This window comes from Petaurus breviceps, unplaced genomic scaffold (genome assembly GCF_028583685.1).
Source record: "Petaurus breviceps papuanus isolate PSGF00001 unplaced genomic scaffold, PetGlider_PUasm1.0 558, whole genome shotgun sequence".
Lineage (NCBI taxonomy): Eukaryota > Metazoa > Chordata > Mammalia > Diprotodontia > Petauridae > Petaurus > Petaurus breviceps.
This window is the reverse complement of record NW_027186376.1, coordinates 4,941,202-4,964,891: the sequence shown is the minus strand read 5'-3', so window position 1 is coordinate 4,964,891 and position 23,690 is coordinate 4,941,202. Positions and strand designations below refer to the sequence as shown.

General features: G+C 58.5%; 1 protein-coding gene across 1 annotated transcript; it reads left to right on the top strand.

Moving 5' to 3' along the window:
- Positions 1 to 137: 137 nt before the first annotated feature.
- Positions 138 to 23,468, top strand: TRABD (TraB domain containing). The gene is made up of 10 exons (XM_069102949.1): positions 138 to 245; positions 5,458 to 5,519; positions 6,336 to 6,414; positions 8,013 to 8,179; positions 10,233 to 10,373; positions 16,851 to 16,961; positions 17,656 to 17,795; positions 19,239 to 19,411; positions 19,897 to 20,008; positions 20,718 to 23,468. Exons 2-10 carry the CDS (start codon positions 5,496 to 5,498, stop codon positions 20,893 to 20,895), a joined length of 1,125 nt encoding a protein of 374 aa, XP_068959050.1. The 5' UTR covers positions 138 to 245; positions 5,458 to 5,495; the 3' UTR covers positions 20,896 to 23,468.
- Positions 23,469 to 23,690: the final 222 nt, after the last annotated feature.

The window sequence follows — 23,690 nt, the reverse complement described above, 5'->3', positions numbered from 1 at the left end:
TCCTCTTCCCTCTCTTGCTGAGCCCCGCCCCTTCCCGAGGCCGGACGGCGTCGGCACGCATGCGCCCAGGAACCCGGCGGCGCGCTGCCGCCTGGGAGTTGTAGTCTCCTCCCGGAGGTCCGGAGCGGCCCGCCGGGGGAAGGACTGCAGGCCGGGACTCCCCTTCCCAGCTTGCCCTGCGGTCCCGCGCTCCCCCCTCCCTCCCGTGCGGCGGACAGGAGCAGACGAGGTAGCGAGCGACGGAGGTGAGGGAGCTGCCGGGCGGCCGAGCCGGGCGCGGGTCCGAGGCCCGGGGGAGGGGGCGGTGCAGGGGCGGTCCGGGCGGGGGGGGGAAGGGGAATCAGCGAGCAGGGAGCGGCCGGCGGCGGCTTCTCGTAGGGCTTGGGGGAGCTTCTGGGGTAAGGGGAGGGTTGGGGTGCCCCCCCCCCCCCCCCCCACGCAGGGCCTCGGGTCCGGGCCATCCGGAGGAGGGGCCCGAGACCAGGCGGCTGCCTGGGCCTCCCCTCCCCCCATCCTAGCAGGAGCCTGGGGGGAGCTAGTCAGCTGTGAAGTGGTGGGCCAGGTGTGGCTGCCCAGGGGGCCCTGCACACAGCAGGCGCTGCATAAGTGCTCCCGGCACACAGCAGGCGCTCCGTAAGTGCTCCCAGCACACAGCAGGCGCTCCGTAAGTGCTCCCGGCACACAGCAGGCGCTCCGTAAGTGCTCCCGGCACACAGCAGACGCTCCATAAGTGCTCCCGGCACACAGCGGGCGCTCCGTAAGTGCTCCCGGCACACAGCGGGCGCTGCATAAGTGCTCGCAGCACACAGCAGGCACTCCATAAGTGCTCCCAGCACACAGCAGGCGCTGCATAAGTTCGCAGCACACAGCGGGTGCCCCATAAGTGCTCCCGGCACGCAGAGGGCGCTCCATAGATGCTCTGGGCAGTGGAGCCCAGCCCCTTCCCCCCTCCCGGGAGCAGCCTCTGGGCTCCCCATCGCAGTGGCCTCAGTGCCCCCCTCTGCTTCTCCCCATGGGGGGGTTCCTCCTGCAGGCTGGGCCGGCATCTCTGAGGAGGGCCCAGCAGGGCCCGAGCAGAGGACAAGGGCTGGGCTCTGTCTGGGAGGGGTGAGGGTTCTCAGGCTCAGGACAGCCGGTGGCGCCCCAGGCCCAGCAGGAGCAGCCGGGCCTCCGCTCAGTCCCCATGCTGTCCCTGTCCTCAGGACTGTGCGCCTGGTGGAGGCGCTGGAGCTGTTGAATCCCCTGGTCCTGCCCCAGGGCCCCCTCCTGGGCCCGGCTCTAGGCCCGGGCTCCTCCCGGGGCAGGTGGGCTTCAGGAGGGGCCGTGGCCCGTGCTGTGCCCTAGAATGGCAGCGGCTGGGGCTGTTCCGGCTGTGCCTCGGCAGGTGTAAGAGGGGCATTTGTGAGGCCCTTTGTGTCACTGTGAAGGGGCCTAGTGGCCTCTGGGACACATGTGGCAGAGCCCAGCCGTCAGAGAGGCCCTGACCTGGGCAGTGCCTGGGAGGGGTGGGCGGGGACCAGGGCCAGAGGGAGCTCTGGGACACGTACAGGCGTCCCATTTGTGGGACGCCAGCCAGGCTGCAGGGAGTCTGATGGGGCCCTCCCCCCTTGTTAAAGATTCTGATCTGTTTGGGTGTGTTGGCACAAAGCTCCTTCCATCTCTGCCTGGAAGCAGCAGCTGTTGGTTACTTTCTGTCAAAAAACAGGGACTGAAAACATGCTTTCAGGCTGAGTGTCTGCCAGGCGGGCCCTGGCAGCCCTCTCGGTTGCTGTGGGTGCCAGCCAGGGAGGGGAGGGGGCCACGTTGGAGTTTCATTGACTTCGAGATCTTTCCCATTGCCCAGATCAGGACAGAAGGTTAGGAAGAGGATGCCCTCCCCCAGGGTCACCCAGCCTGCCAGTAGTGGAGGAATTGGGGCTAGAACCCTGGCCTGTGGTCGCCAGTCCATATTCTGTCCTCTGGTCACCTAGACTGGAGTTCATGTCCCCCGACTGCACTGGGATAAACATTGGTTAAGCGCCTGCTGTCTGCAGGGCCTTCTGACAGAGTCGGTAAAACAGCTGGTGCCTTTGGGCCTCCTGGCCTGGCAGCAGATTAGGCTGCAGGTAACCTGATGTACAAGGGGACAGAAGGCTCTGGAGAGCCTGGCCCTGGAGAAGGGGCCTTTGAAGTTGGTCCGTGGCAATGGAGTGAGGGCATTCCAGGAGGGGATGGGGCTGAATAAAGGCCCAGAGGCTGGAGAACACAATGTTATCTGTGAAGCACAGCGGTCACGGTCCACTCAGCCTGCTTGTCTTTGGCAAATGCACGAGGCTGCTGCCAACCCATAGCGCCGAGGAGTTAAGGAAGGCAGCAGATCTGGAATAAATGGAGCGGGGCTGGTGAGCCACCTTGAGCAGGGGTGGCCTTTGGGCCTCAGGCTTCTGAGTTTGTAAACTGAACAAGTTGGACCAGATGGTCAGTAAGGTTTTTAGATTAAAGATTAGATTTGCTGGGGGCAGCTAGGTGGTGCAGTGAACAGAGCGCCGGCCTGGAGTCAGGAGGACGCAGCGAACAGGGCGCCGGCTCAGAGTCAGGAGGATGCAGTGACCCAGAGTCAAGAGAACACAGTGAATAGAGCACCAGCCTGGAGTCAGGAGGACGCAGTGAACAGAGCACCGGCCCGGAGTCAGGAGGACGCAATGACCCGAGCGCCGGCCCGGAGTCAGGAGGACGCAGTGAACAGGGCGCCGGCCCCAGAGTCAGAAGGACGCAATGACCCGAGCGCCGGCCCCGGAGTCAGGAGGATGCAGTGACCCGGAATCAGGAGAATGCAGTGAACAGGGCCCCATCCTTGGAGTCAGGAGGATGCAGTGAACAGAGCGCCGGCCCGGAGTCAGGAGGACGCAGTGAACAGAGCACCGGCTCGGAGTCAGGAGGATGCAGTGAACAGAGAGCCGGCCTGGAGTCGGGAGGACCTGAGTTCAGATCCGGCCTTAGACACTTAAGGCTCACTATCCCTGTGACCTTGGGCAAGTCACTTAACACCAATTGCCCTGCTCTCCCCCCTGCAAAAAAAAAAAGGTTAGATTTGCTGACTGATTTTTCCTGCTAGGATCCTTGATCAACACATAACCTCCTTCTCCCGCTCTCGCTCCTCTCTCCTTCTCTCTTTCTGCTCCTCTCTTTCCCTGCCTTTTCTTTGTCTTTCTTTCCTCTCTGTCCTCAGCCAGCCACACAGAACCCTCTCTTGCCCCCATCATGACTCTGCGGTGCACGGGCAGCAAGGTGAGCCCAGGATTTAAAAGGATGAGGACAGTGGACTGGATTGCTTTCAGGAAGCTGCAAAGATCCCTTAATGGCCTGTGTTTTTAATGCCAGCATTTTGTTCTTGTCCGGATGCGAGACTCTGAGGAGTCACCACCATCCCATAGAGAGCAGTAGGTGGCAGTGGGCTTTACTCCAGGACAGGAATGCCCGGTGTCACCCTGGAAAGGATGGGCTCCGTCTGGGAACCCTGCAGAAGGCTGTGGCCAGGGAGCCCCAGGCAGGCTGGCGAGGGCCCATCTGCATCACCAGACAGAGCATCCAGATCCGTTGGAGTATGGATTGTATTATTCCATTTTTAAGTGAATTTTTTTAATGTTTTAATCAGGATTCTTCCAAATATCAACATCAGAAAGATTTATTTTGCAGAAACATGCCTTATCCTGATAAAAAATAAAAATACTTCATTGCTGTTGACTGTGCCCAAGAAAAGTGTCTGGTGAGGAAACAAAAGCCCCCAGATGACACCATTTGGTACCTAAACAAACAGTGATGATGATGCTGAGTGACTGGTGGGTGTGGCATGAGATGGTTTTCATAGGGACTTGACGGTAACGAATAATCAGGCAGAAGGAAGCATTTTCTGAAGTCGCTTCCGACTGGGAGGTGCCCGGCTTGGCCTTCCTCTCACAGAGGTCACCTGGCTCACGCTGGCCTTCTCCTCCTTGGCGTGCTTACACTCCTGGGGTCGGTGTTTGGTTGGCTTTGTCCTGTGCCCAGGACTTAGGGGTCCGGTATATGTACAGATGAGACGGTGTCTCTGATTGCTCCCTATTCTGAAAGCCTGTGACCCTGTGACCATGGAGTGAGCTTTGGCTGGTGGCTTTCCTCCCTTGGGCCCCCCCAGGCTTGTTGTGAGGATCAGAGGCAGCGTGCAAAGGCTGCAAATGTTCACGCGCTGTCGTTGGAGCTCGGGCCCGGGAGACAGAAAGGAGTCTCTCAGGCAGGCAGCCCCAGGCCTCTGGCCTGAAGGTCGCTGTGTTGTCCAGTGAGGCCTTCTGGGTGAGACTTCATCACAAGGTTTGGGGTCAGAGGAATAGCCAGGAGCCAAACCTGCCTCCCACCAGCCTTTTCCTCATTCTTAATGCAGGTCCAGAGGGAGGAGGGGGAATGGGGCATGTTCCATGGCTCAGCTGCCACTTTACCTACCAACTCTTCCCCCTCCCCCTGCATTTATGACTTGCAGGTGTCTGCCTCTTGTCCTTGCCATTCGCGGGGTCTGCCTTGGCCCTGCAGCCCACTTCAGTCCTGGGTTCTTGGAGAAGTTTCCTACTTCATGGTCTTCCTCTGACCAGCGGTTTCTTGGAGTCCTGTGGCTGACTAGGTTCACTTGGCACTGGCAAAGTGAAAAAAGAATGAGAGTGGTGTGAAGTGTTAGCAGTGGTGCAGAGACAGAAGAGAAAGGGGCATCTGGAGGGCGAGAGCATGGGAGAAGCACAGCTCGGCCCTGCTGGCCTGACCCTTGGTTGGTCTTGCTCTTCTGGCCTTCGGTGCCCTTTGTCCGTGAGCTCCGTGGGCTGGGCTGTATGAGAGAGACGAGGAGGGAGCTGGCACCCGATCGCGCTCCATCCCGGCTTGGGGGCCAACCTTTGTGTGGCCATGCATAGGGCCTGCTGTGTCTCCACTGTGGTACCACGGAGAGCGACCGACACCAGGCTGTGCTGTTGTGGGGGAGGTGGGGGCTGTTCCCCTTCCTTGGGGTTTCTGTGGGATCCTGAGCAGCTTTGGGATGGCTGGGCCAGCTCTGCAGCTGTGCCAGCAGTGTGATGGTGTGCCTTCCCAGCACTGTGCACGGGCACCTTGCAGATGCTTGTCAATGGGCTCGTGGTAACTGGCCCTAGAGTCAAAGGACCTGAGGGATCGTTGGTCTTAGGAATGGGGAAACTGAGGCTCAGGCACGGAGAGGGACTTGGCTTAGGACTTGTGGGTTTGGAAGTTTGCTTCATTCAGCAGCCACTGCTGTTCAGGTAGTGAGTGGGCTGTACTTGAGGGAAGCTCAGACGTGGCTTGTGGCTCCTCCCTCGTCGTTTGGGCTCCGTGGACATTGCAGATCTGGCTGCGGTCACAACCTTGGTCGGGGTCCTTTGGGGGGGCATCCTTTGGGTAGAGGGTCCTTCTCACACCTTTGCATCTCTCTGTGTCTTCTCACAGGCCAGCCTCCAGCAGAGACACAAGCCAGCTCCCTCGGGATGCAGGAGGAACAGCCCCAGGAGGTAGGTTTGAGACTGCACGAAGTGTCCTCGCCTCAGGAGCCGTGGGGCCTTCTCTTTGCTGGGCTGCAGGGGGCAGTCAGGAAGCAGTCAGGGGAAACATGCTAGAATCAGCTTGTGGAGGGTCTCAAGTGCTGGGCCAGGGAAGGCACACATTTGGGCAGGAGCCTGGCCTTGGCAAGATCATCTTAGTGGTTGTGTGGCGAAAAGACTAGAAACAGGGCGGCTGCTCAGGAGATCACAGGAATCTTGGAGGGATGATGGAGGTTATGATGAGAGAAGTAAGAAAAGTGGAAAACAGTGAAAACTGAGGGGCACCCGGCCTGGAGCCCTGGGGTGCAGGCAGAGCCTGGCCAGCTGGTGCCTCTTCCCTGGACCATGCGTTGTCCCATCTCCAGAGAGCGAGATGGGCCTTTTTGAGAAGGTCAGGGGTCAGGAGACCCTCATGCTCAAAAAACAAAACCTCTTTTTCATTTTTGGTCTTGGGAATGAGGTTCCCCGACTCCTGATGCAGACACAGCTGAACAGGGAAGGAAGGTCTCCAGAGATGCAGTGGAGTGTGCCTGCCAGTGAACACTGTGCCTGCCCTCTGCCCTTCCGGGGTGATGCCCTGGCTGGCTCTCCGGCCATCCACCAAGCATCACAGTCTGGGCTGGGGGCCACGTTCTGTCATCTGCTTCAGCGTGTCTGTTCAGGGGCCTCCAGAGAGGCCAGGGCACTGTGCACCAGCCTCAGGCAGGGGACAAGAGGAAGGTGAATCCAGCAGCTCACGTCTCGCCAGGCTTGGCTTCGTCTCTGCACTGTTGTTTTGTTTTGCAGGCTGCGGAGGAGCCAGTCCCTTCGACCGGGACGTCGGAATGCGGCCCCACAGAAGTCTCCAGTGACTCCCAGAATCTCTGTATGTTGTCCTTTAGAACATTAACTTACTTTTCCTACTACTATTGATGCTCTAGGCACAAGTAGTTCCAAAGTTAGCCAGCCCCTGCGGCTGAAGGAAACAGTTGTAGAGGACCAGTCTTCTTCTGCCAGAAGTTGTCCAGCCGAGGAGTCTTGGAGGCAGGCTGGCCACTGGCTGTAGAGCTCCAGATGAGCCCTGGAGAGGAGGCTTCAGGGGAATTGGAAGGAGAGCCCGAGTCCATTGAGGCAGCCAAAGGCTGGGGCCTCTGTGTGGCAGGGATGACCCACTGGAGGGGCTCGTGCAGTGCTTCTCAACCTTTTGGTCTCCGGATCTTTCGTACTCCCAAAGGACTCTGGTTGATGTGGGTTATGTCTGTTCCTGTTTATCACATTAAAAATTAAAGCATCGGGGCGGCCACACAAAAAAACTGGCCATGTAACCTTGGGCAAGTTACTTAACCCCAGTTGTTTTAAACGAAATAGGAAAAAAAAAGTTAAAGCATCATAGTATTATTATGACTTCACCGATCCCTTGAAAGGGATCATTGGGCCGTACTTTGAGAACTGCCGATCTTGCGGAAAGAGCCCTGGGTTTGGATTCGGGGGAGCTGGGCTCCTTCCCCAGGTGACCTTGGGCAGGGTACTCACCATTTCACCTTCATTTTCTCATGCTGAGTGCTGGGGTGGCTCCTCCAGCCCAGAATCCTGAAGGCCCTGGGGGCCATATTCATTGTCCAGCTTTGGCCAAGGCTCCCGGCCTGCCATCCCAGGGCTGTCCTGTGCAGACTGCTGCTGCTGTGGGCACTCATCTTCATTGGCTCTTAGAGGCTCGGCCTTTAGATGGAGATCAGGCTACAAAGCCAGCGTGAATTTTGAGTTGAGGTGGAAGCCCGAGCAGGGGCTAGACAGTATCTCACTGCCCTAGAGGCTTTGTAGTGTCCTGCCCCTTGTCCCAAGGGCCTGGGCCTCTTCCTGCAAGGATGCTGGCAGGGGCTCATGTCTCTTCTTCCCCGCCTACTCTCCAGAAGCTCATGCCAGCCCAGGACCTGCCCCTCCCTGTGTGGTGACTCTGTTAAAGAATCCCTGAGACAGAACTCGGGAAAGTCAGGTGAAGGCCTCCTGCCCGGGACCCACCCGGAGCAGCTGATGGCCTGTGACTGTCCTTGGCTTGGTTCTGATGGGCTGGTTTAGGTTGGCGGTGCACACGTGTCTGTCCGAGTCAGGGCTTGAGCTACCGGCTGCACCTGCTGGTCTTGGCACCATAAGGGCGCGAGTTCGGATGCTGTTGACTTTTTTACTGCCTAGGCTCATTGTTTAAGCAAAGGGTCGCAGCATCTTGGTTATGGCCAGTGGTCACAAACAGGCCTTGGTCTGCATGAAGATTTTTAAACCAGGGAGCCATGCCCAGCAAACACCCCAGACGCTGTGATTAAGTAGCATCCTGCCCTGGTCTCTGCACGTGCCCCCCCTTGGTTGGGCCTGAGCGAGGGCAGGGAAGGGGCTCTCCAGCCTTGCAGTGATGCCCACGTGGTCCCCAGACAAACATTTATGCACATGTGTGTGGACGCCACATAGGTGGTCCTTTTACCTTGTTTACAGCTGACGTGGATGCTTTTAAGATCCTTTTGGAGATGAAAATGAAGAAGAGACAGAAGCAGCCCAGCCTGCCAGGCACTGTCACAGAATTGGTCACGGAAGAAGGAAGCAAGGTGTATGTGGTGGGCACAGCCCACTTCAGTGATGACAGCAAGCGAGATGTAGTGAAGGTAGGTGGGGGAGCCACGGGAGGGGGTTTGGGCCACGGAGAAAAAAGCAAGCTTTGCTGAGCCCCAGCACCTCAGGGACTTTGCCAAGGGCCTGAAGAGTGTCTGGCCCAGCCTGTTCCCCAAGGGGGCCCTCGTGCCCAGGGCACCTCCTGTTCCTCTTTGCTTGGGAGCCCAGGGGACTGACTAGAGAGGTCATGATGGGTCCCGAAGGTGGGCTGGTCCGCACATGAAGACACAGCCAGGCCTCGCTACCAGGAAATGCAGGACACAGGTGTATGCACCTGGCACAGTGCTGAGCTGTGGAGCCTTCTCTTCCTCGGCTGCCCTCCATCCACCCAGCTCTAATGCAGATGCACATAGCGGGCAGGGGCTCTGGGCCCTTTCTGCAGCTGAGACTTCAGCTCTCTGGGAATCCTTTCAGCCCGAGTTGCCAGTCTTTCATGCGTTGATTAGTGAGAGCTCTTCTGGTGGCTTCCCTCAGCTTAGCCCTTCCTTTACCTTCTGCCGAGGAGGAGGGAAAAAGAAAAGGAAGAGACAGGCTTGCCCTTTGGAATGAAAGTAGCAGCCCTCCTGTGTGCCCCTGCCCCACGGCAGGTGACAGTGGCATTGAGAGAACCCTCGTTTATCTTCCCAGAGAAACATTCAGAAGCTGCCGAAGGCTGGCCCGGATGAGGCAGGGGGAGGAAGAGGTTATTCCAAGCAGGCAGGCGTCATGGGAGGCACCCCAAAGCCCCCCTTCTGTGCTGCTGCTGGTAGTACCAGCCCTGTCGGATCAAAGTGCGGGCAGTGGGCAGGTAGCTTTAGTCCTGACCCCGTGGGGATCTTCCCTTCTCTCCAGTTCTCCTGGGAGTCCCTGGCACCTGCCTCTCCCATGGCTCAGGAGCAGGGCTGGGGCCAGAGGAGGCACGTTGGGCGCTCTCAGGCCGCAGCTGCCCCTGCCCAGGCCCACAGGCCTGTGTGCTCCTGCACTCCTGCTGCTGGGGAGGTGGGGGCTTGCTACAGGATAGGGATGCTGTCCTGCTTTGTTGTCAGAGGAGATCACACTTGCTGGTGCTTAATAAATGCCTGTCCATGTTCCTGTTCTGAATGACAGTCATGGCTGGCACATCTGCCACCTCGCATCCCCTCTGGGCCTCTCTGTTTCCTGGGGTCCATCCTTCTGAAGCTGAGCCAGTGACAGGCCCGCAGTGCCCTGATGTGGGTGCCCTCTGTTGGTCTGAAAGCATCAGCGCAGGCAGCCTGGGTCCGGGAAGGCACCAGACTGGCTCTCTGGCCAGGTGGGACCCTGGGCACCTTTAGAACTCCGCTAGAGGGGCCTCTCCTTGGAAATAAGGGTGAGGTCTAACACAAGGGCCCTTTAAGGAGAGGGAGGCAGCCATGACCAGGGGAGAAGCCCATCCCTGTGCCCAGGGTCAGGTCCCAAAGTTGTCATTAAGACCTAACTGGCGGGTTCAGTGCTTGGTGACAGGGCCCAGCCCAGGAACGTACACAGCCCATTCCGGGGGCGCAGCAGTCAGGCTTTGCCCCAAATCCACCCACTTTGGGAGCACTGAAAGCTTGCCGGTGCCCACCCTGCACTGAGCCTTGGAGCCTGCAGTAACATGAGCTTCAGTGCTTCCCCAAAATTAGTGGCAGAATCAGCCCAAAGCTTCCCCCAGAAGTGGGCGGGGGCCGGCCCCAGCCCCAGCACACATTTTAAAGCCAGGAAGTGAGCAAAGAAACAGAAAAAGAATGTCACCACTAAGAAGCTGAGTTAAAAATGTGCTTATATAGGAATGATCAGTACTAGAGGAAAAGGTTAGAAAAGAGCTGACGAGAAAGCTGTGGAAGGAACCTTCCCCGAGACATTAAACCCAGGGTTCCATGAGGTAACAAGCATTAAAGTCAACGACCCGGGCATGGTGGGACGTTGGCCCTCAGTGGCCCCCAGGGAGTTGCCGATGCCCGCCCCGGGCACCCGCTGTGGGCCGTGTGCCCATGCTGGGGGGCAGTCACTGAGCAGGGTCTTTGGAAGGGCCCACTGAGTCACTGCCCTCTGTTCCTCTCTTGCCAGACCATCCAGGAGGTGCAGCCAGATGTGGTCGTGGTGGAGCTTTGCCAGTACAGAGTTTCCATGCTGAAGATGGATGAGAAGACGTTGCTGAAGGAGGCCAAGGAGATCAACCTGGAAAAGCTCCAGCAAGCCGTCAAGCAGGTGGGAGCCCCTCCCCGCGGGAGCGCTGGGCTGCCTGAGAAGGGCCCCCCGCGGTGCCGTGCCCTTTGCATCGTTTTCACTGGCGAATCCCATCCATTTCTCACATTGAACCATCGGACAGGGCCTGGGACACGGTGATAGTCAGGCCGACCCGTCTCGACCGCAGGGTTAGAGAGGATGTCTAACGTGTCTGAAACCCGGGTGCCCTGTGGCCACCAGCGACGGCGGGCTGGCGCGGCCTGGGCTGTTTTATTCTTTTTAAGATTTTATCCATTATTAGTTTTCAATACTTGCTTTTATAAGCTTTTGAGTTCTAAATTTTTCTCCGCTTCCCCCTCCCCAGGAGGGCGTGCAGACTGATACAGGCTGTGTGTGTGATCACACGTGGAGTGAAAGATGAATCAGAACAAAAGGGGAAACTGAGAGAGAGACGGTCCTCTGGGGGTGGGGGGCATTTCCGTCCTGAGTCCTTTGGCACCGTCTGAGGTCCTCGCGTTGCCGAGAAAGGCTCGGCGCACAGTGTGGCCCCCGCTGGTCCCGTGGCCGCTCTCAGAGCCCTTCAGCTCCACGCTCCGTAACTTCTGCAGAAACAGGCCCCCGCCTCTCCCTCCCACGCCCTTCTCCTCTCTTGGGGGCTGCCTCTGCTGCCTGCTGGCCCCAGCGGCACCCTCCTTCAAGCCGAGGCCGGGGCCCGGGGGCAGCAGAGAGGCCCTTGGCCCCCCAGCCTTGCCCTCCCCACCCCCCCCAGCCCTGCGCTGCCCCACCCCCCCATCTTGAGGCTTTGTTTTTGTTCTGTCCCTTCTTAGTGAAGGCATTGTGTGTGTCCTGGGTTCTTTCGCCTCCTCTTCACAGAGGCCATTTATAGGGTGCCTATTATGTGCTGGCCCGTGCTGAGCACTTTACAGACGACCCTTGGAGGGAGGTGCCGTCTTTGGCCCCTTTTTACAGTTGAAAGAACAGTTGCAGTGACTTACCCAGGGTCATGCAGCCTGGTGCCTCTTGCTTCCGTCACATCTACCATTTCTTGAGACACAGTAACATTTCCTTTCCTCCTTGGGCCAGAGCTTGTCCCTCCGTTTCCCTGCCCCCTTACCCCCATCTGATGGGGCTCTTCTGAGGATGATAGGCAGCCCCCCATTGAGATCCAGGATACAAAGAACAGAGGCCCGGGCCGCAGGCTGCATTGGGCACAGGGTGCATGTTAATTTTCTCCCTGGTGCTTGTGATCGGCTGAGACTTGTACAGAAGGTGGCACACACCAGTCCCCGATCTCAGTTGGCTAGGTCACTCGAACCCCTTGGGCCATTCTGAGCGGCTGCTTCCTGGCCTTTATCCTTCCAGTGGGCAGTGGGGACTTCCCCGCAGAGTGACTGAAGCGTGCTGCGGCCCACAGGGTCAGCTCTTGGCTTGGCTGGATGTCTCTTGTTCTGGCTGTCGGGCCTTGGAGCTGTTGTCCTGTGAAGGTGGAGGAGCGAGGAGCACAGCAAAGGGCCGTGTTGGCAGGGCCTTCAGCCGTGTCTCGGAAACCTTGGCCAAGGAGCCCCATCGCCCAGGGAGTGTGCACCAGCGGCAGCAGACTCAGCGTCGGGAGACACTGCAAGGTCTGCTTCTGGCTCTGCTCTTGGGCCAAACCAAACAAGGCCCTGCACTGCCCCCCTGCGCTTGACCTGTCTCCAGCTTATCAGCCCACCTTAAGCCTTGGTGCCTGGACTGGGACCCAGTACTCCAGGGCGGAAGCCCCCGGGGCTCCCGCATCCCTGCTCTGGGGGCCCCAGCCCAAGAAGGCCCCGGCTCTTACGGTACTGGGCGTGGCTCTCCTGCATCTTGGACCCAGGACTTGGTGTGTGAGGCTCTCCCTTGTGAATGTCGTCTTCCTAGATGGGGCCTGCCAGGGACCTTTCGCACCCTGGGCCTCGTGCCATCGAGCCCCTGACGGCTACGGCCGCACCCAGACATCCCACCAGCTGTGGCTCTGCTGGGCTGACCCCCAGAGCAGTGGGGGAGGGAGGGACAGCGGGCACTGGGCAGCGGGCTCTTCCTTGGGCCTAAGCTGTCATTCTGAGGAGCTCGAGCTCCCACCCTTGTAATTAGGCCTTAGTGATGAGGCGTCACTGAGTAGCTGGGAGTCTGTCCAGCCTCGGACCTCTCTTCTGGGGCTCCCCTTCCCCAGGGACTCCTGAGGACCTGCCCTCATTACTGAGACAGACCTAGCGGCCATGTCTGCCAGCAGTCAGCACTAACCCCCCAGTCAGGGAGGCCCTGTGTGTCCTCCTCAGGCCTCTGGAGTGACCGTCGTTGGCTGTGTCAGTCTGCACAGGGAGCATCTTCTCTACTGTGCAGTCAGAGGTGCCTTCAGCTGTGCCTCCAGCTGTGCCCAGAACCACACAGCTCTGCTCCTGGGCTGGTGGGAGAGGCCGGCACAGCCCCAGCTCTGCAGGCCGGCCACACGCGGCTCTCGGACGTGGAGCCACTGGCATTGGCGAGCTAGGAGCGCTGCCAAGCCTGGGCTGGGGCCGGCCCTGCAGCCTAGCTCCACCGGGAGCACCACCCTGAGCCTTCAGGATGTCTGGGGACGGGAGGGCGTGAGTGGCAGGGCTACCCGCATGGTCAGTAACAGGCACATCCGACTCTCCGTGAACTTGTTTGGGGTTTTCTTGGTGGAGATCCTAGAGGGAGGGTTAGCCATGTCCTTCTCCAGCTCATTTTACAGATGAGGAGACTGAGGCAGGCAGGGTGAAGTTACTTGTCCAGGGTCAGCCAGCTAGGGAGTGTCTGAGGCCGGGTTTGTTTGAGTCAGAGTCCCATTGGAGGCCGCCAGGCTTAGAGGGGAGAAGTTTGTGTTTGGGTCTTGGCTCTTAGAACTTCCTGGCCTGCAGACCTCTCACATCCCCAAAAGAGAATCCTTGCATTCCCTTTGCCCTGCAGACTGTTGTTAAGAAAGCCTCTGGTGAGTCTTCCAGGACGAGATGGGGGCAGTGCCACGCGGGAAGGGTGAGGGGCATCCTCTCGTCCAGCCCTTCCCAGGACCGGGTTTTGGGTCTCTGTGGTGTGACCACAAGCTTTTGTGCTGGCCCTGGAGGGAGAGATGAGAATGAGAATCCCTGCCTTCCACGAGCTGTCAGGGAGACCATGTGGCTGGGAGAAGCTGTGGGACCTGGGGATGTCCCAGGGAAGGAGGTGATGCTTGAGCTGTGTCTGAAAGGAAGCAAGGGGCTCACACAGCAGGGGGACTCAGAGCCACCCAGGGACCAGCCCATGGCTCCCAAGGTAGCTCCTCTGGGCCTCGGGCCTTTGGCACTGCCCATCCCAGGCCTTCAGCGGCCCATGATCCCATGTAGGGCGTGGGGAGGCAGGCATTGGGGTGACAGGAAACTGTGTAGGCAAGGTGCCTGATGCAGGGAGTCTGTATGGGTGGGTCTGGACTGGGGCCTTCTAGGACAGGCCTCGGGCCCCAGATCATCAGAGCCCCTGCCCATGATGACCCTGGCACCTGGCCCTGGGAGTGGGCCCTCCAGAGTCCCGGTGGAGCTGCCAGATCCCTGTCACCCCCGTGTTTGGATAGGCCTTCCCCTTAAGCCCAGGCTCTGCCATGGGGGGATTAGTCTTGCATGAGGGGAGCACCTCAGCACCCTCCTGCCACCCTACTTGGGGGAGCAGCTGGCCAGGCCTACGGCCCCTCTTTGAAACCCCGTTAGGTGGGCCTTGGCCAATTCTGTGGCAGCCTCCAGCAGCCCCTCGTCCCAGTGATTCTGTCCCTGTCTGCTCTACTGGAGTGAACCCCCCCTTCCCCTTCCCCCCCCCCCCCCCAGTCTTACCCCAACTGCTGGTGGTGTTTGTATTAAATGTGTGGTTTTGTTATTCTGGTCCTGGCAGACACCAGCAAGCAGGGATGTTTCCTTAAATAAAGAACAGAAAGTGGGCCATGTTGAATGGCTCATTCAGCTTATTTGCTTGTTCCAAAGGAAGGCGTCGAGCCCTCGGACCTGCCTTCTGTTCTCTCCTGGGCTTTTCCTTTTCACAGTTTCCCTGGCGCACACCCTCTTCCCCTCCTCCCCACCTCCCGCAATGCTTTCCAGCTCTTCCTTGTCTGGGATCGGTATCTTCCAGCTCAGCCGCCCCCAGTTCATTCTCTCAGAAACTTCTCTTTCATTACGTCTTAGACCACGGTGGTCTTCTGTTCCAGCCTGTGCCACGGTGCATCCTGCAGGGCCTCTCCCTTCTTTCCCAGTTCTTTGCTCTAACACAGAAATGCTGCTGGTGTCTTTGGCACACAGAACACGCCGCACGGTGGCACCTCTGGGTTAGGAACTGCCTAGGTCAGTGCCGTGGGCCTCCGGCGGGGCATCTGTGGGCCTGTGCTCACGGCACCTACGCCCATGGCGCGCCCGCTGTTGGCCGGGTGGATGGTGGGGCTTCGAGCCAGCTACACACGCCTTCTCTCAAGGGTGATCAGAAGCACCTTTCTGTGCTCGGTGAGGGCTGGCTTTTCTCATTTGGGAACTGCTGGTTTGTATCTTTTGACCTTTCACCTCTGGGGAACAGCTCCTGTGACTGATTTAAATGCATCCCCTAGATATGCTCGACATCAGACCACTGGTACGGGCTCCTGTTTGCTCGAAGGGCTGTTTTCTTTCCTGCCTGCCCGTTTCCCTTCTCATTGTAACTGTCTTGATTTTGTTTGTGCAGAAGCCTTTCGATTTGTTTTATCTCCTGTGATCTTCTCTGTGCCCCAACTTGGTCAAGAACTCCCTCTGCCCCCTTCTCCCCATGCCTGTATGGTGCCTGTTTCTGTCATTTACAAGCTCACCTTCCTGTCCCATTCTTTTCATCTGCTAGCACTCAACAGAAACTGGGCTGCGCACAGAAGACCCTTCATCTCCAGGCCTGGGTGCCCTTTGCCCTCAGGAGGAGGAGAGGCCCTCAAGCCCCTTTCTGACGGTCCCTCAGTGCCATCTTGCCCTGTGCTCTGATTCTTGGCCTGGTCTCCCAGCATCCGTAATCTGCCCCCTCAGTTCCAGCCCTGCTGTCCTGTCTTAGCTCCCAGACCAAGCCTTCACTTGGGCCTCCCTTTTTTCCCTTTGCAGTCCTGATGCTTGAAGTGGCTGGGCCAGCTCCATGCCCTCCTCAGCCTCCTGTCCATCCTCTGGCCCAGCTCTGCTGCCATGTTCCCCCATGGACGCTCCAGGGCTTTCAGTATATTGTCCTCTATACTTTCCTGATTCACCCATGTCCCGATGGCCAGCTGTGCCTCCCCTTAGGCAGATGGCGTCCCCCCCTGCTTTCCAGACAAAGTAGAGACCACGTACTGGGAGGTCACTGAGAGTGCCCTCCTTCCCTGAAGGTCACTGGGCACTTGGTTTTGGGAGGACATAGAGAGGACCTTCCTGTAGGGAATCCTCTTCCAAACAGACTGAGCGTCATTGTCAGTCCTGGTCACCTGGGCCTGCTGACCACGCAGGAGGTCATGGGACAAGGCCGGCAGGCCTTCAGGCCTGCACCTTTTCCCTGTCGGTTCCCAACACCAGAAAAAGTGTCCTCTGTCTCCACATGAGATCACCAGGCCCTCTGCCTACCCTTGCACATCAATTGGCAAGCACTTCTTAGCACCACCTTGTGCCTAGCCTCGGTGCTGGGGATGCAGAGAAAATGGGGACAGTGCCTGCCCTCCAGGGGGCGACATTCTGTCAGGGGGTTCAGCGTTTACACAGATAAGGAGACAAAATGCTTGGGGTGTGGAGCTGAGGCTTCAGTTGGCAAATGTGGTTGTGGCTGTTCCCCCTTTGAACACTGCAAGCTGGGCGCCTGACTACACTGAGTGTGACTGTCTCTGGAAGGCCCTGACACACAGGAGAGGGCCGAGTCCTGTGGCTGGGGTGGGGGGGGTGGCTGGTGGTGGCCTTGGGGCACTGGGCAGAGCCAAGCTGGAGTCGGGAAGCCTGTGCAGGTCTCCTGGGGACCTCCTGTGTTTGTTGGGGCAACGTTGCCCGTGGCCCGTATTTAATTTTGGATGGTAAACTTGTCATTGTTCATGAGTCAGTATTTGAGGGCCTGGGCATGGTGCGATGGCATCACCATCCTCCCAGGGTCAGCTCAGACTCTGCCCAACACTGCCATCATTGCCGCCGGGCATCTCTTCCTGGGCCCCTCCGGCCAGGCCCTAGCCCGTCTTGCTCCTTCCCAGTGAAGGCCCCACCCTCCCCTCCCCTTGCTCGAGACACGTCCTGCCGCCCCTCCAACCTTGATTCCATGTCTGGACTTTGACTCTCCCCTCGCCCATTATCGTTAGACCTTCACCCAATCTCTCCCTCCCAGAAAGCCAGCCCTCTCCCTGCCCTTCCAGTTCCTCGGTGACCTGCCGGGTCCCTTCACAAGCAGCAGCTGTGTGCCATCTGTGCCCTTGGGGGGCAGGGGAGAGCCAGGGCTGAGCAGAGGCCTGGCGCTCCACCATCTAACAGGCCGCCTCCCTCTTGTCTCCAGAACGGAGTCATGTCAGGCCTGATGCAGATGCTCCTTTTGAAGGTGTCGGCCCACATCACTGAGCAGCTGGGGATGGCCCCCGGGGGCGAATTCAGAGAGGCTTTCAAGGAGGTAAGTGCAGCCCTCCACCCTGGGGTGCTGGGGTCCAGTGAGGGAGAGGAGGGGGCCTCTGAGTGCCTGCCGAGAGCCGGGAGGGGTGGGCTTTCAGACTATGTTCGTGAAGTCCCTTCCTGAGCCCTGGCCGGCTCTCCCTTTCTCTGCAGAGCTGAGCCTTCCATTTTGACCCCTCCCCCCAAGACTGTTTTGGGGAAGTTGAGAATTCATTGGAACAAGGCCCCCCGTCAGCCCAGGGAGCCTCATGGAGGCCTGTTCCTAAGTCACAGTGCAAGCCACCCACGGTGTCCCCTACGTCCCCCAACCCTAGGCTGCCTTTGTCTCCTTTGGGAGGAGGGGCAGATGGAAACCTAGCAGCTGGCCCCCAGGAGGAGGGGGAGTGTCCCATCCCCCCAGGCCTGGCCTCCTCCCTCTTCTTATCTCCTTCCCCTCCCCCTGCTTCTTTCTCCACCTACCCTGTTTTGTGATGAATAGAGCTCTGTGTTTTTGTTGTGAAATAGCTTTTTCTTAAGAAAAAGACCACAGGAAACACAGAATATCATTTACTTGCGAAATCTAAAATTGCCTAAGAGAAGGCAGCAGGAGAATTGGCACAAAGCACACATGCGCCCTGGCCGGCCAAGGTCTGGGCCCCAGCCCACCTCTCCAGGCACTGGCCATGCCCCTTGACCCCCACCCACTTCTGTTGCAGGCCAGTAAAGTACCTTTCTGCAAGTTCCATCTTGGGGACAGGCCCATCCCAGTGACTTTCAAGAGAGCCATTGCGGCCCTTTCCTTCTGGCAGAAGGTGAAGCTGGCCTGGGGCCTGTGCTTCCTCTCAGACCCCATCAGGTATGCACGGCCCAGCGACCTCCGTGGGCTCCCCCAGGGTCTGGGTCACTTGTTCATTCACCTGGCATGTGGGAAGCGCCTCCATTTCACCCCATCCCAAAATTAGAGCCAGGGTGGTGACTGCTGCCCGCCTTTCATGGACATAGCCCCTCTGGGGCCCAGTGGGTGCTTTTGGCCTCCGCGCACAGGGCGGGTGGCACATAAGGATCGCATGGGCCCCCCACACCGTCCCCGTGCACACGCTGGGCCGGGCTACAGGAAGGAGAGAGCAGAGTGCTTCTTCACACGCGGGATGTGCGGCCTTCTGAGGCTGTGAGCTCAGAGCTCACGACTGTCAGGGGGTGCCTGGCTCTGTCGTGTGGGCAACACACCTCGATGACTTCCATCTTCTTTTGTAGTTCTGAGGATGCCCTGAGCCCAAGGTCAGGCTGTGGTGACCTCGGGGCCAGACCTTCGCCTACCTGTTAGTCAGGTGACCTTCGTCTCTGACATGGCCAGACCTGCAGCCTTGCAGTAGCAGGTCTCTTGTCCAGGCTGGCTGGGGCGGGGCTGGGAAGGGGCCTGAGCTAGGGGTGTCCCTCTGGCTGGCTGCCCCCCACCCCAGCACTCAGAGAATCATGCTTCTGGTTACTTGTAGTCCAGCCCTAGCTGAGCCTGGGGAGTCAGAGTTGGCCTAGAATGAAAGGCGCCTGACAGGTCATTTCTGAGGGATGGTGTCCTAAGCAGGGAAGGGCCTCGGGGATCAGAGCCACCACATGCTTTCCTCCCCACCGCTCGTCCCCCATGTCCCCTTGGCTCCTTCATCCCAGCTGGTACCCTGGAGGTCCTCAGAGCCTGGGAGAGAAGGGACAGCACGTTCAGACCCGTCGCTGTGCCCAGGGACTGGCCTCCCTCTGCCTGATCCAAGAACCAGAGAGCCGGCCTGTCAGCCTTCAGCAGAATCACCTTCCCATGTTCCCATGGCTTTGCTTGAATCAAGGCCGAGGCGTGAATCCACTTGGCCCTCGCTGCTGCTCCCAGATCTGAGAACCTGCTTCACAGGTTGCTCAGAGGCCCTCGTTTTACAGGGGAGGGAACTGAGGCCCAGGGTCCCCCCAGGGGCAATGCTCGGAGAGTTTGGACTTCCAGCCCCATGGACGAGGGCCTTGGGAGGCAGCTTTGGCTCCGTCTTCTCTTGGGGGCCGGACCAGCAGGTCCTTTTGCCCTTTGAAGATGTTTATGTAGAAGGGAGAAAAGGAAGGAGAGGCCAGAACAGGGTCACGGAGAGATGAGTAAAGCGAAGTTCTCAGGGCCTGGTCTCCTTCCAGGTGCTGCAGGGAGCCCCGGGCCTTGTGTCCCCCGATAGTGAAGGTGGCTGGGCCTGGAGGGCGCGGGGAGCCACGGGGAGCCCGCGCTTCAGGGTGGGTGTCCCCAGCAGCCCCCCCCACTCTCTGGCTCTCTCAGCAAGGATGACGTGGAGAAATGCAAGCAGAAGGACCTTCTGGAGCAGATGATGGCCGAGATGATCGGCGAGTTTCCCGACCTCCATCGCACCATCGTCTCGGAGAGAGACATCTACCTGACCTACATGCTGCGGCAGGCGGCCAGGCGGCTGGAGCTGCCCCGCGCTTCTGAAGGTGAGGCCTACTGTGCGCGTGGGCAGGGAGGGAGGCTGGCGTCACTCCCACTGTGTGCTGAGCCCTGAGGGGGAGAGCCAGGCTGCCGCGGACCGCGTTCTTGGAGGCAGGGACTGTCACCTCTCTTTGTGTCCCCAGTGCTTACTTAGCAGGTTGCCTGACATGTAATAGGCCCTTAATGTTGACAGAGAACAGTGGCTGGAGGTGCTGGTGGAGGATGCATGAGGGAGGGGGTTCTGGAGAGGACCAAGGGTGGAAATGCCCTGGGTATTATAATTAATTATGTGCCGGGGAGATATGTGAGAGCCCCCAGGTGACCTTGTCAGGCAAAGGTGAGTCCCCTCAGGGGGCCCATCCTTGGAGCTGGGACCCCTGGGAGTCCCAGTAACTTCAGTGCTCCAAGCTCTCTGCTGAAGCAGCCCTTCCTATCCCCTGGGATGGACAGAGGTACAGGAGGCCTCACTTCCCTCCTCCCTGTCCCTCAGCTGAGCCCAGGAAAAGCATCCCTTCTGTGGTGGTCGGCGTGGTGGGCATGGGCCACGTCCCTGGCATCGAGAAAAACTGGAGCACAGACTTAAACATCCAGGAGATCATGAGGTGAGCCCCCCACAGTCACCATCCGAATGTGCTGCTTTTTCTTAAGCCTGTGTCGTATCACCCTGGGCCCCTGCTCTCTCTGTCTTTCACTCCCTTTCTCTTGGTGTCTGTCTGTCTCTCTCTGACTCTCCCCTTCCTTCCCTCCTTGGCTATACAGGCCCCCATGAAAACTCACTGAGAGCTGCCTATGCAGCCACATCCTTAGCCTGACTCATCCTGCCATTTGAGCCTTCTGGGGCCAGCCGACGATGGGCCGGCACTCATTCTTCATCAGTTACTCACTCCCCAGACCTGTGTGGTTCAAGCCCACCAGGCCCTTCCTTCAGGGAAGGTTAGGGGTGTGACCAAGGGTTGGGGATTGATGAGGGATCAGAGGATCTAGATTGAGGGCAGGGTGAACCTGCAGGACCATTGAGGCCAATTTCCTCTTTTTACAGAAGAGGAAGCAGGGAGGGTCTGCTTACAGCAGGGGAGGCTGTAAGGGGAAGGAGAGAGAGTCTGAGCAGAGGCAGAGGGGCCGAGCAGCTGTGGAGGCCTCGAAGGCCAGGCTCCTGCCAGTGAGGAGCCGGGAAGTCCCAAGGTCACCTGGGCATGTGCGGGATGGGCTGTGTGTACAGAAAACCTGCATGGAGTGAAAGGGATCAGCGGCTTGGCCGGCCACCAGCGGAGCTGGACACTAAGCCTGCCTCTTCTCGCCTTTGTCTTCCAGCGTTCCTCCCCCGTCCATCTCTAGCAAGGTGTCCAGATTTGTCATGAAAGCTGCCTTCTTTGGATTGATGTGCTATGGCTTCTACCGGGTGGGAAAACGGACGGTCACCCTGATCCTTTCCATGACGGCCGCGCAGTCGTGTCTCCAGAGGCTGGCTGAGATCAGAGCTCAGAAATAAGGTGGCGGCGGCCACAAAGCCAGGCGGGCAGCAACCAAAAACCAGAATGGGTGCTAACAGCCACACAGACGCAGGGCCTGCGGGGCCGGGGGACCAGGGTGGGGCCGACATCTGCCCCGCAGCCTGACCAGCAGCTGTTCGCTGAGGTCGGTGAAGCCTGGGCCCACCTTCGGGCAGCCTCAAGAGGGGGCCTTCTGGCTTGGGTTCCTTCCCCAAAGGGTCTCTGGTGGTGGGTTCCTGCTGAGTGGTGCAGGGACAGCTATGGACCGTGTTGGTATCATGATACCATTGTTAGTTCTTGGTGCCAAGCACCTATAAGATAAGACAATTTAATGATCATCTTGTTACGGGAAGAATTTTATATCAGTCATCAGCGTCTGTGTGTGTGTGTGTGTGTTGGGGAGTGGGGGTGGGCTGCTGTTTTAAAAGTTTCTGGCTTCTCATACCTGTTAGCTGCAGACCTGACTGTCCCGTGTGCCCATCCATGCCCTCCCTATGGACCCCTCTTCCGCAGTGGCCTTCAGCCCTGGCCCCATAGCTCCTCATCCCCTATTGCCCAGTGGCCCAGGCCAGCAGCAAGGCCCCCTCTCTCCATGTTTACAAAGGCTGGCCACAAGGGAGGTCCAAGCAGGTCTGATTTCTTGGGAACAACTCAGGGGAGGCTAACCAACCAGGCCTTCCCCAGACATAGCTTCCTCGCTGGGAGGCTTTATTTTCTGAAACTATCCTTTCTGGGCCAGTCAGCAGGACACAAGTTGATTTTTGGCTTGGGGGGGGTTTAGTGGTGTAATAAGAGAGGGGCTACTCTATCGCTGGGGGGTTCATGGGCTTCACCTCCAGGGCTGTGGTCTTGGGGCCCGTCATCTGCCTCGCTCTGCCTTCTGCCCCCTGCCCCCTGCGTGCCTGGCTTGGACACCTCTCCAGATCATGGTTTGGAATGCGAGGGTCCTGATGCCCCCAGCCTCTTGAGACCCAGAGGGGAAGGCTGTGGCTGGTATTCCCTGCCATGGGAGACTTCCTTAGTGACCTCCTGGTGCCCTCTCTGGGCGCTCTCACCCAGTCCGCTGGTTCTTTCTCATCCACTTACCTGGAGATTTGGGGGGGACCTCAGAGACACGCTCAGTCATCTCTTGCCATTAGGATTTCTAACCACCCAGTCAGGCCCCCAGCCTGCACGTGCAGGTGTGCCTTTGGCCAGCCCCTGCTGGTACCAGCTGCTGGGGAGCAGCTTTGGGGGCCCAGCCCCGAGGCCCGGGCTCTGCACATGCGGGTGTGCCTTCGGCCAGCCCCTGCTGGTACCAGCTGCTGGGGAGCAGCTTTGGGGGCTCAGCCCGAGGCCCGGGCTCTGCTTTGCCTTCTTGGCGGTTTTTGTTCTTGCTTTTTTTTTCAGATATTACTAGCTCGTATAGTTCTGTGTGTTCTGCTTTAAAAAATCTGATAAAATCTCTGCTCAGGTAATTTTAATTAAAAAGAAAACTAATTAACGTCAGACAAGCCTTAAGCTGGGTTAGGACGAACATGAGGCTTGTCTCCAAGCCTGTGGCTTGGGAGCAGGGAGGAGGTGGGCTGAGGCGGCCCCCAGGAGAGCTGGGAAAACAGAGGTCTGACAGCCGAGTGCCACAGGCCGGCAGGGGCTTTGTGTTTGGCTTAGGATCTGGTTGGTTGGGCCATGTTTCTCCTGTCCAGTCCCAGTCCATCCATCTGCCTTGTGTGAGAGCCTGCAAAGCCATTTTCTACCACGGGCACAGTGGATTCTCTCCTGCCCCACGGGCCTTTCAGCCCAAGCTGTTGTTGAGAATTGCCTCCCTCCCCCCTCCATTTTATGGGAAAAGATAAAGCATCGTAAGCCCCCTCCCCGGCTTGTGTTCCTGTGCTTGGCAGTTAGAGATGCCCAGACCTGGCATGGGCTGTGCCGTCCCTACCCCTGCCCAGATGGTGCCGTCTGCCAGGGCCAAGCTGGGAAGATGGTCTTTTTTGCCCCCCACCCCCAGACCTGCTCCCGAGGCTGCCCGCCTGCTTGTGGCTCTGTGACCAAAATTGGCTTGTCTTCTGTGCTGATGATGCCCATGCTGCTGCTGGGGGGGTGAGGGGCTGAGGGGAAGAGAAACGCATTTCTCCCTCTTCCATAAACATTTATAGAGCACCTAGTGTGTGTGCCGGGTGCTGCCCTCATGGAGCCCCCTCCCTGTCCAGCCCTGGCTGCCCACTGTCTGCCCTCATCATCTCCTGGTGTAGAGCAGCCTACTTTTATGACTGTTTACAAAATGCTATAGAGGTAAATTAACGTCTTTTCAATGCAATGGGCCAGAATCTGGCTATTGACCCACTTTCCTGACTCAGTGTTGAACCAAATCGGATGAATTGTAACTGGTTGGAGAATGTGTCCCCAAAGTGTCATGGAAGGCCGTGGCCAGCCCAGCTACTTGGAGGCCACGGCCCTCCGGAGGCAGAGTGCCACGGTTTCTTAAGTGCCAGGCTGTAGCTACAGGCTACAGTTCTCTCAGTCATGTCCTTCATGTAATTCAGAGATTGGTGGTTTCTTTGTGAAATTAAAATAAACTTTAATTTTGGAAGATGGTGTTTCATTGACTTTATTTAACAGGACTCAGAGTAGAGGTATTAGGGCTGAGAGAGGCCAGTTTGTTGGGATGGGGAGGGGAGGGGAGGAAGGGCCCCTGACCTCAGGGCACTCCCACCATTGTGGAAGCAGAGAGGAGACCCAGGGAATAATTGAGAACTCTTGTGTCCTGCAGGAGTCTCCAGCCCCTAGGAGGGGACAGGCCGTGAGCTGGGCC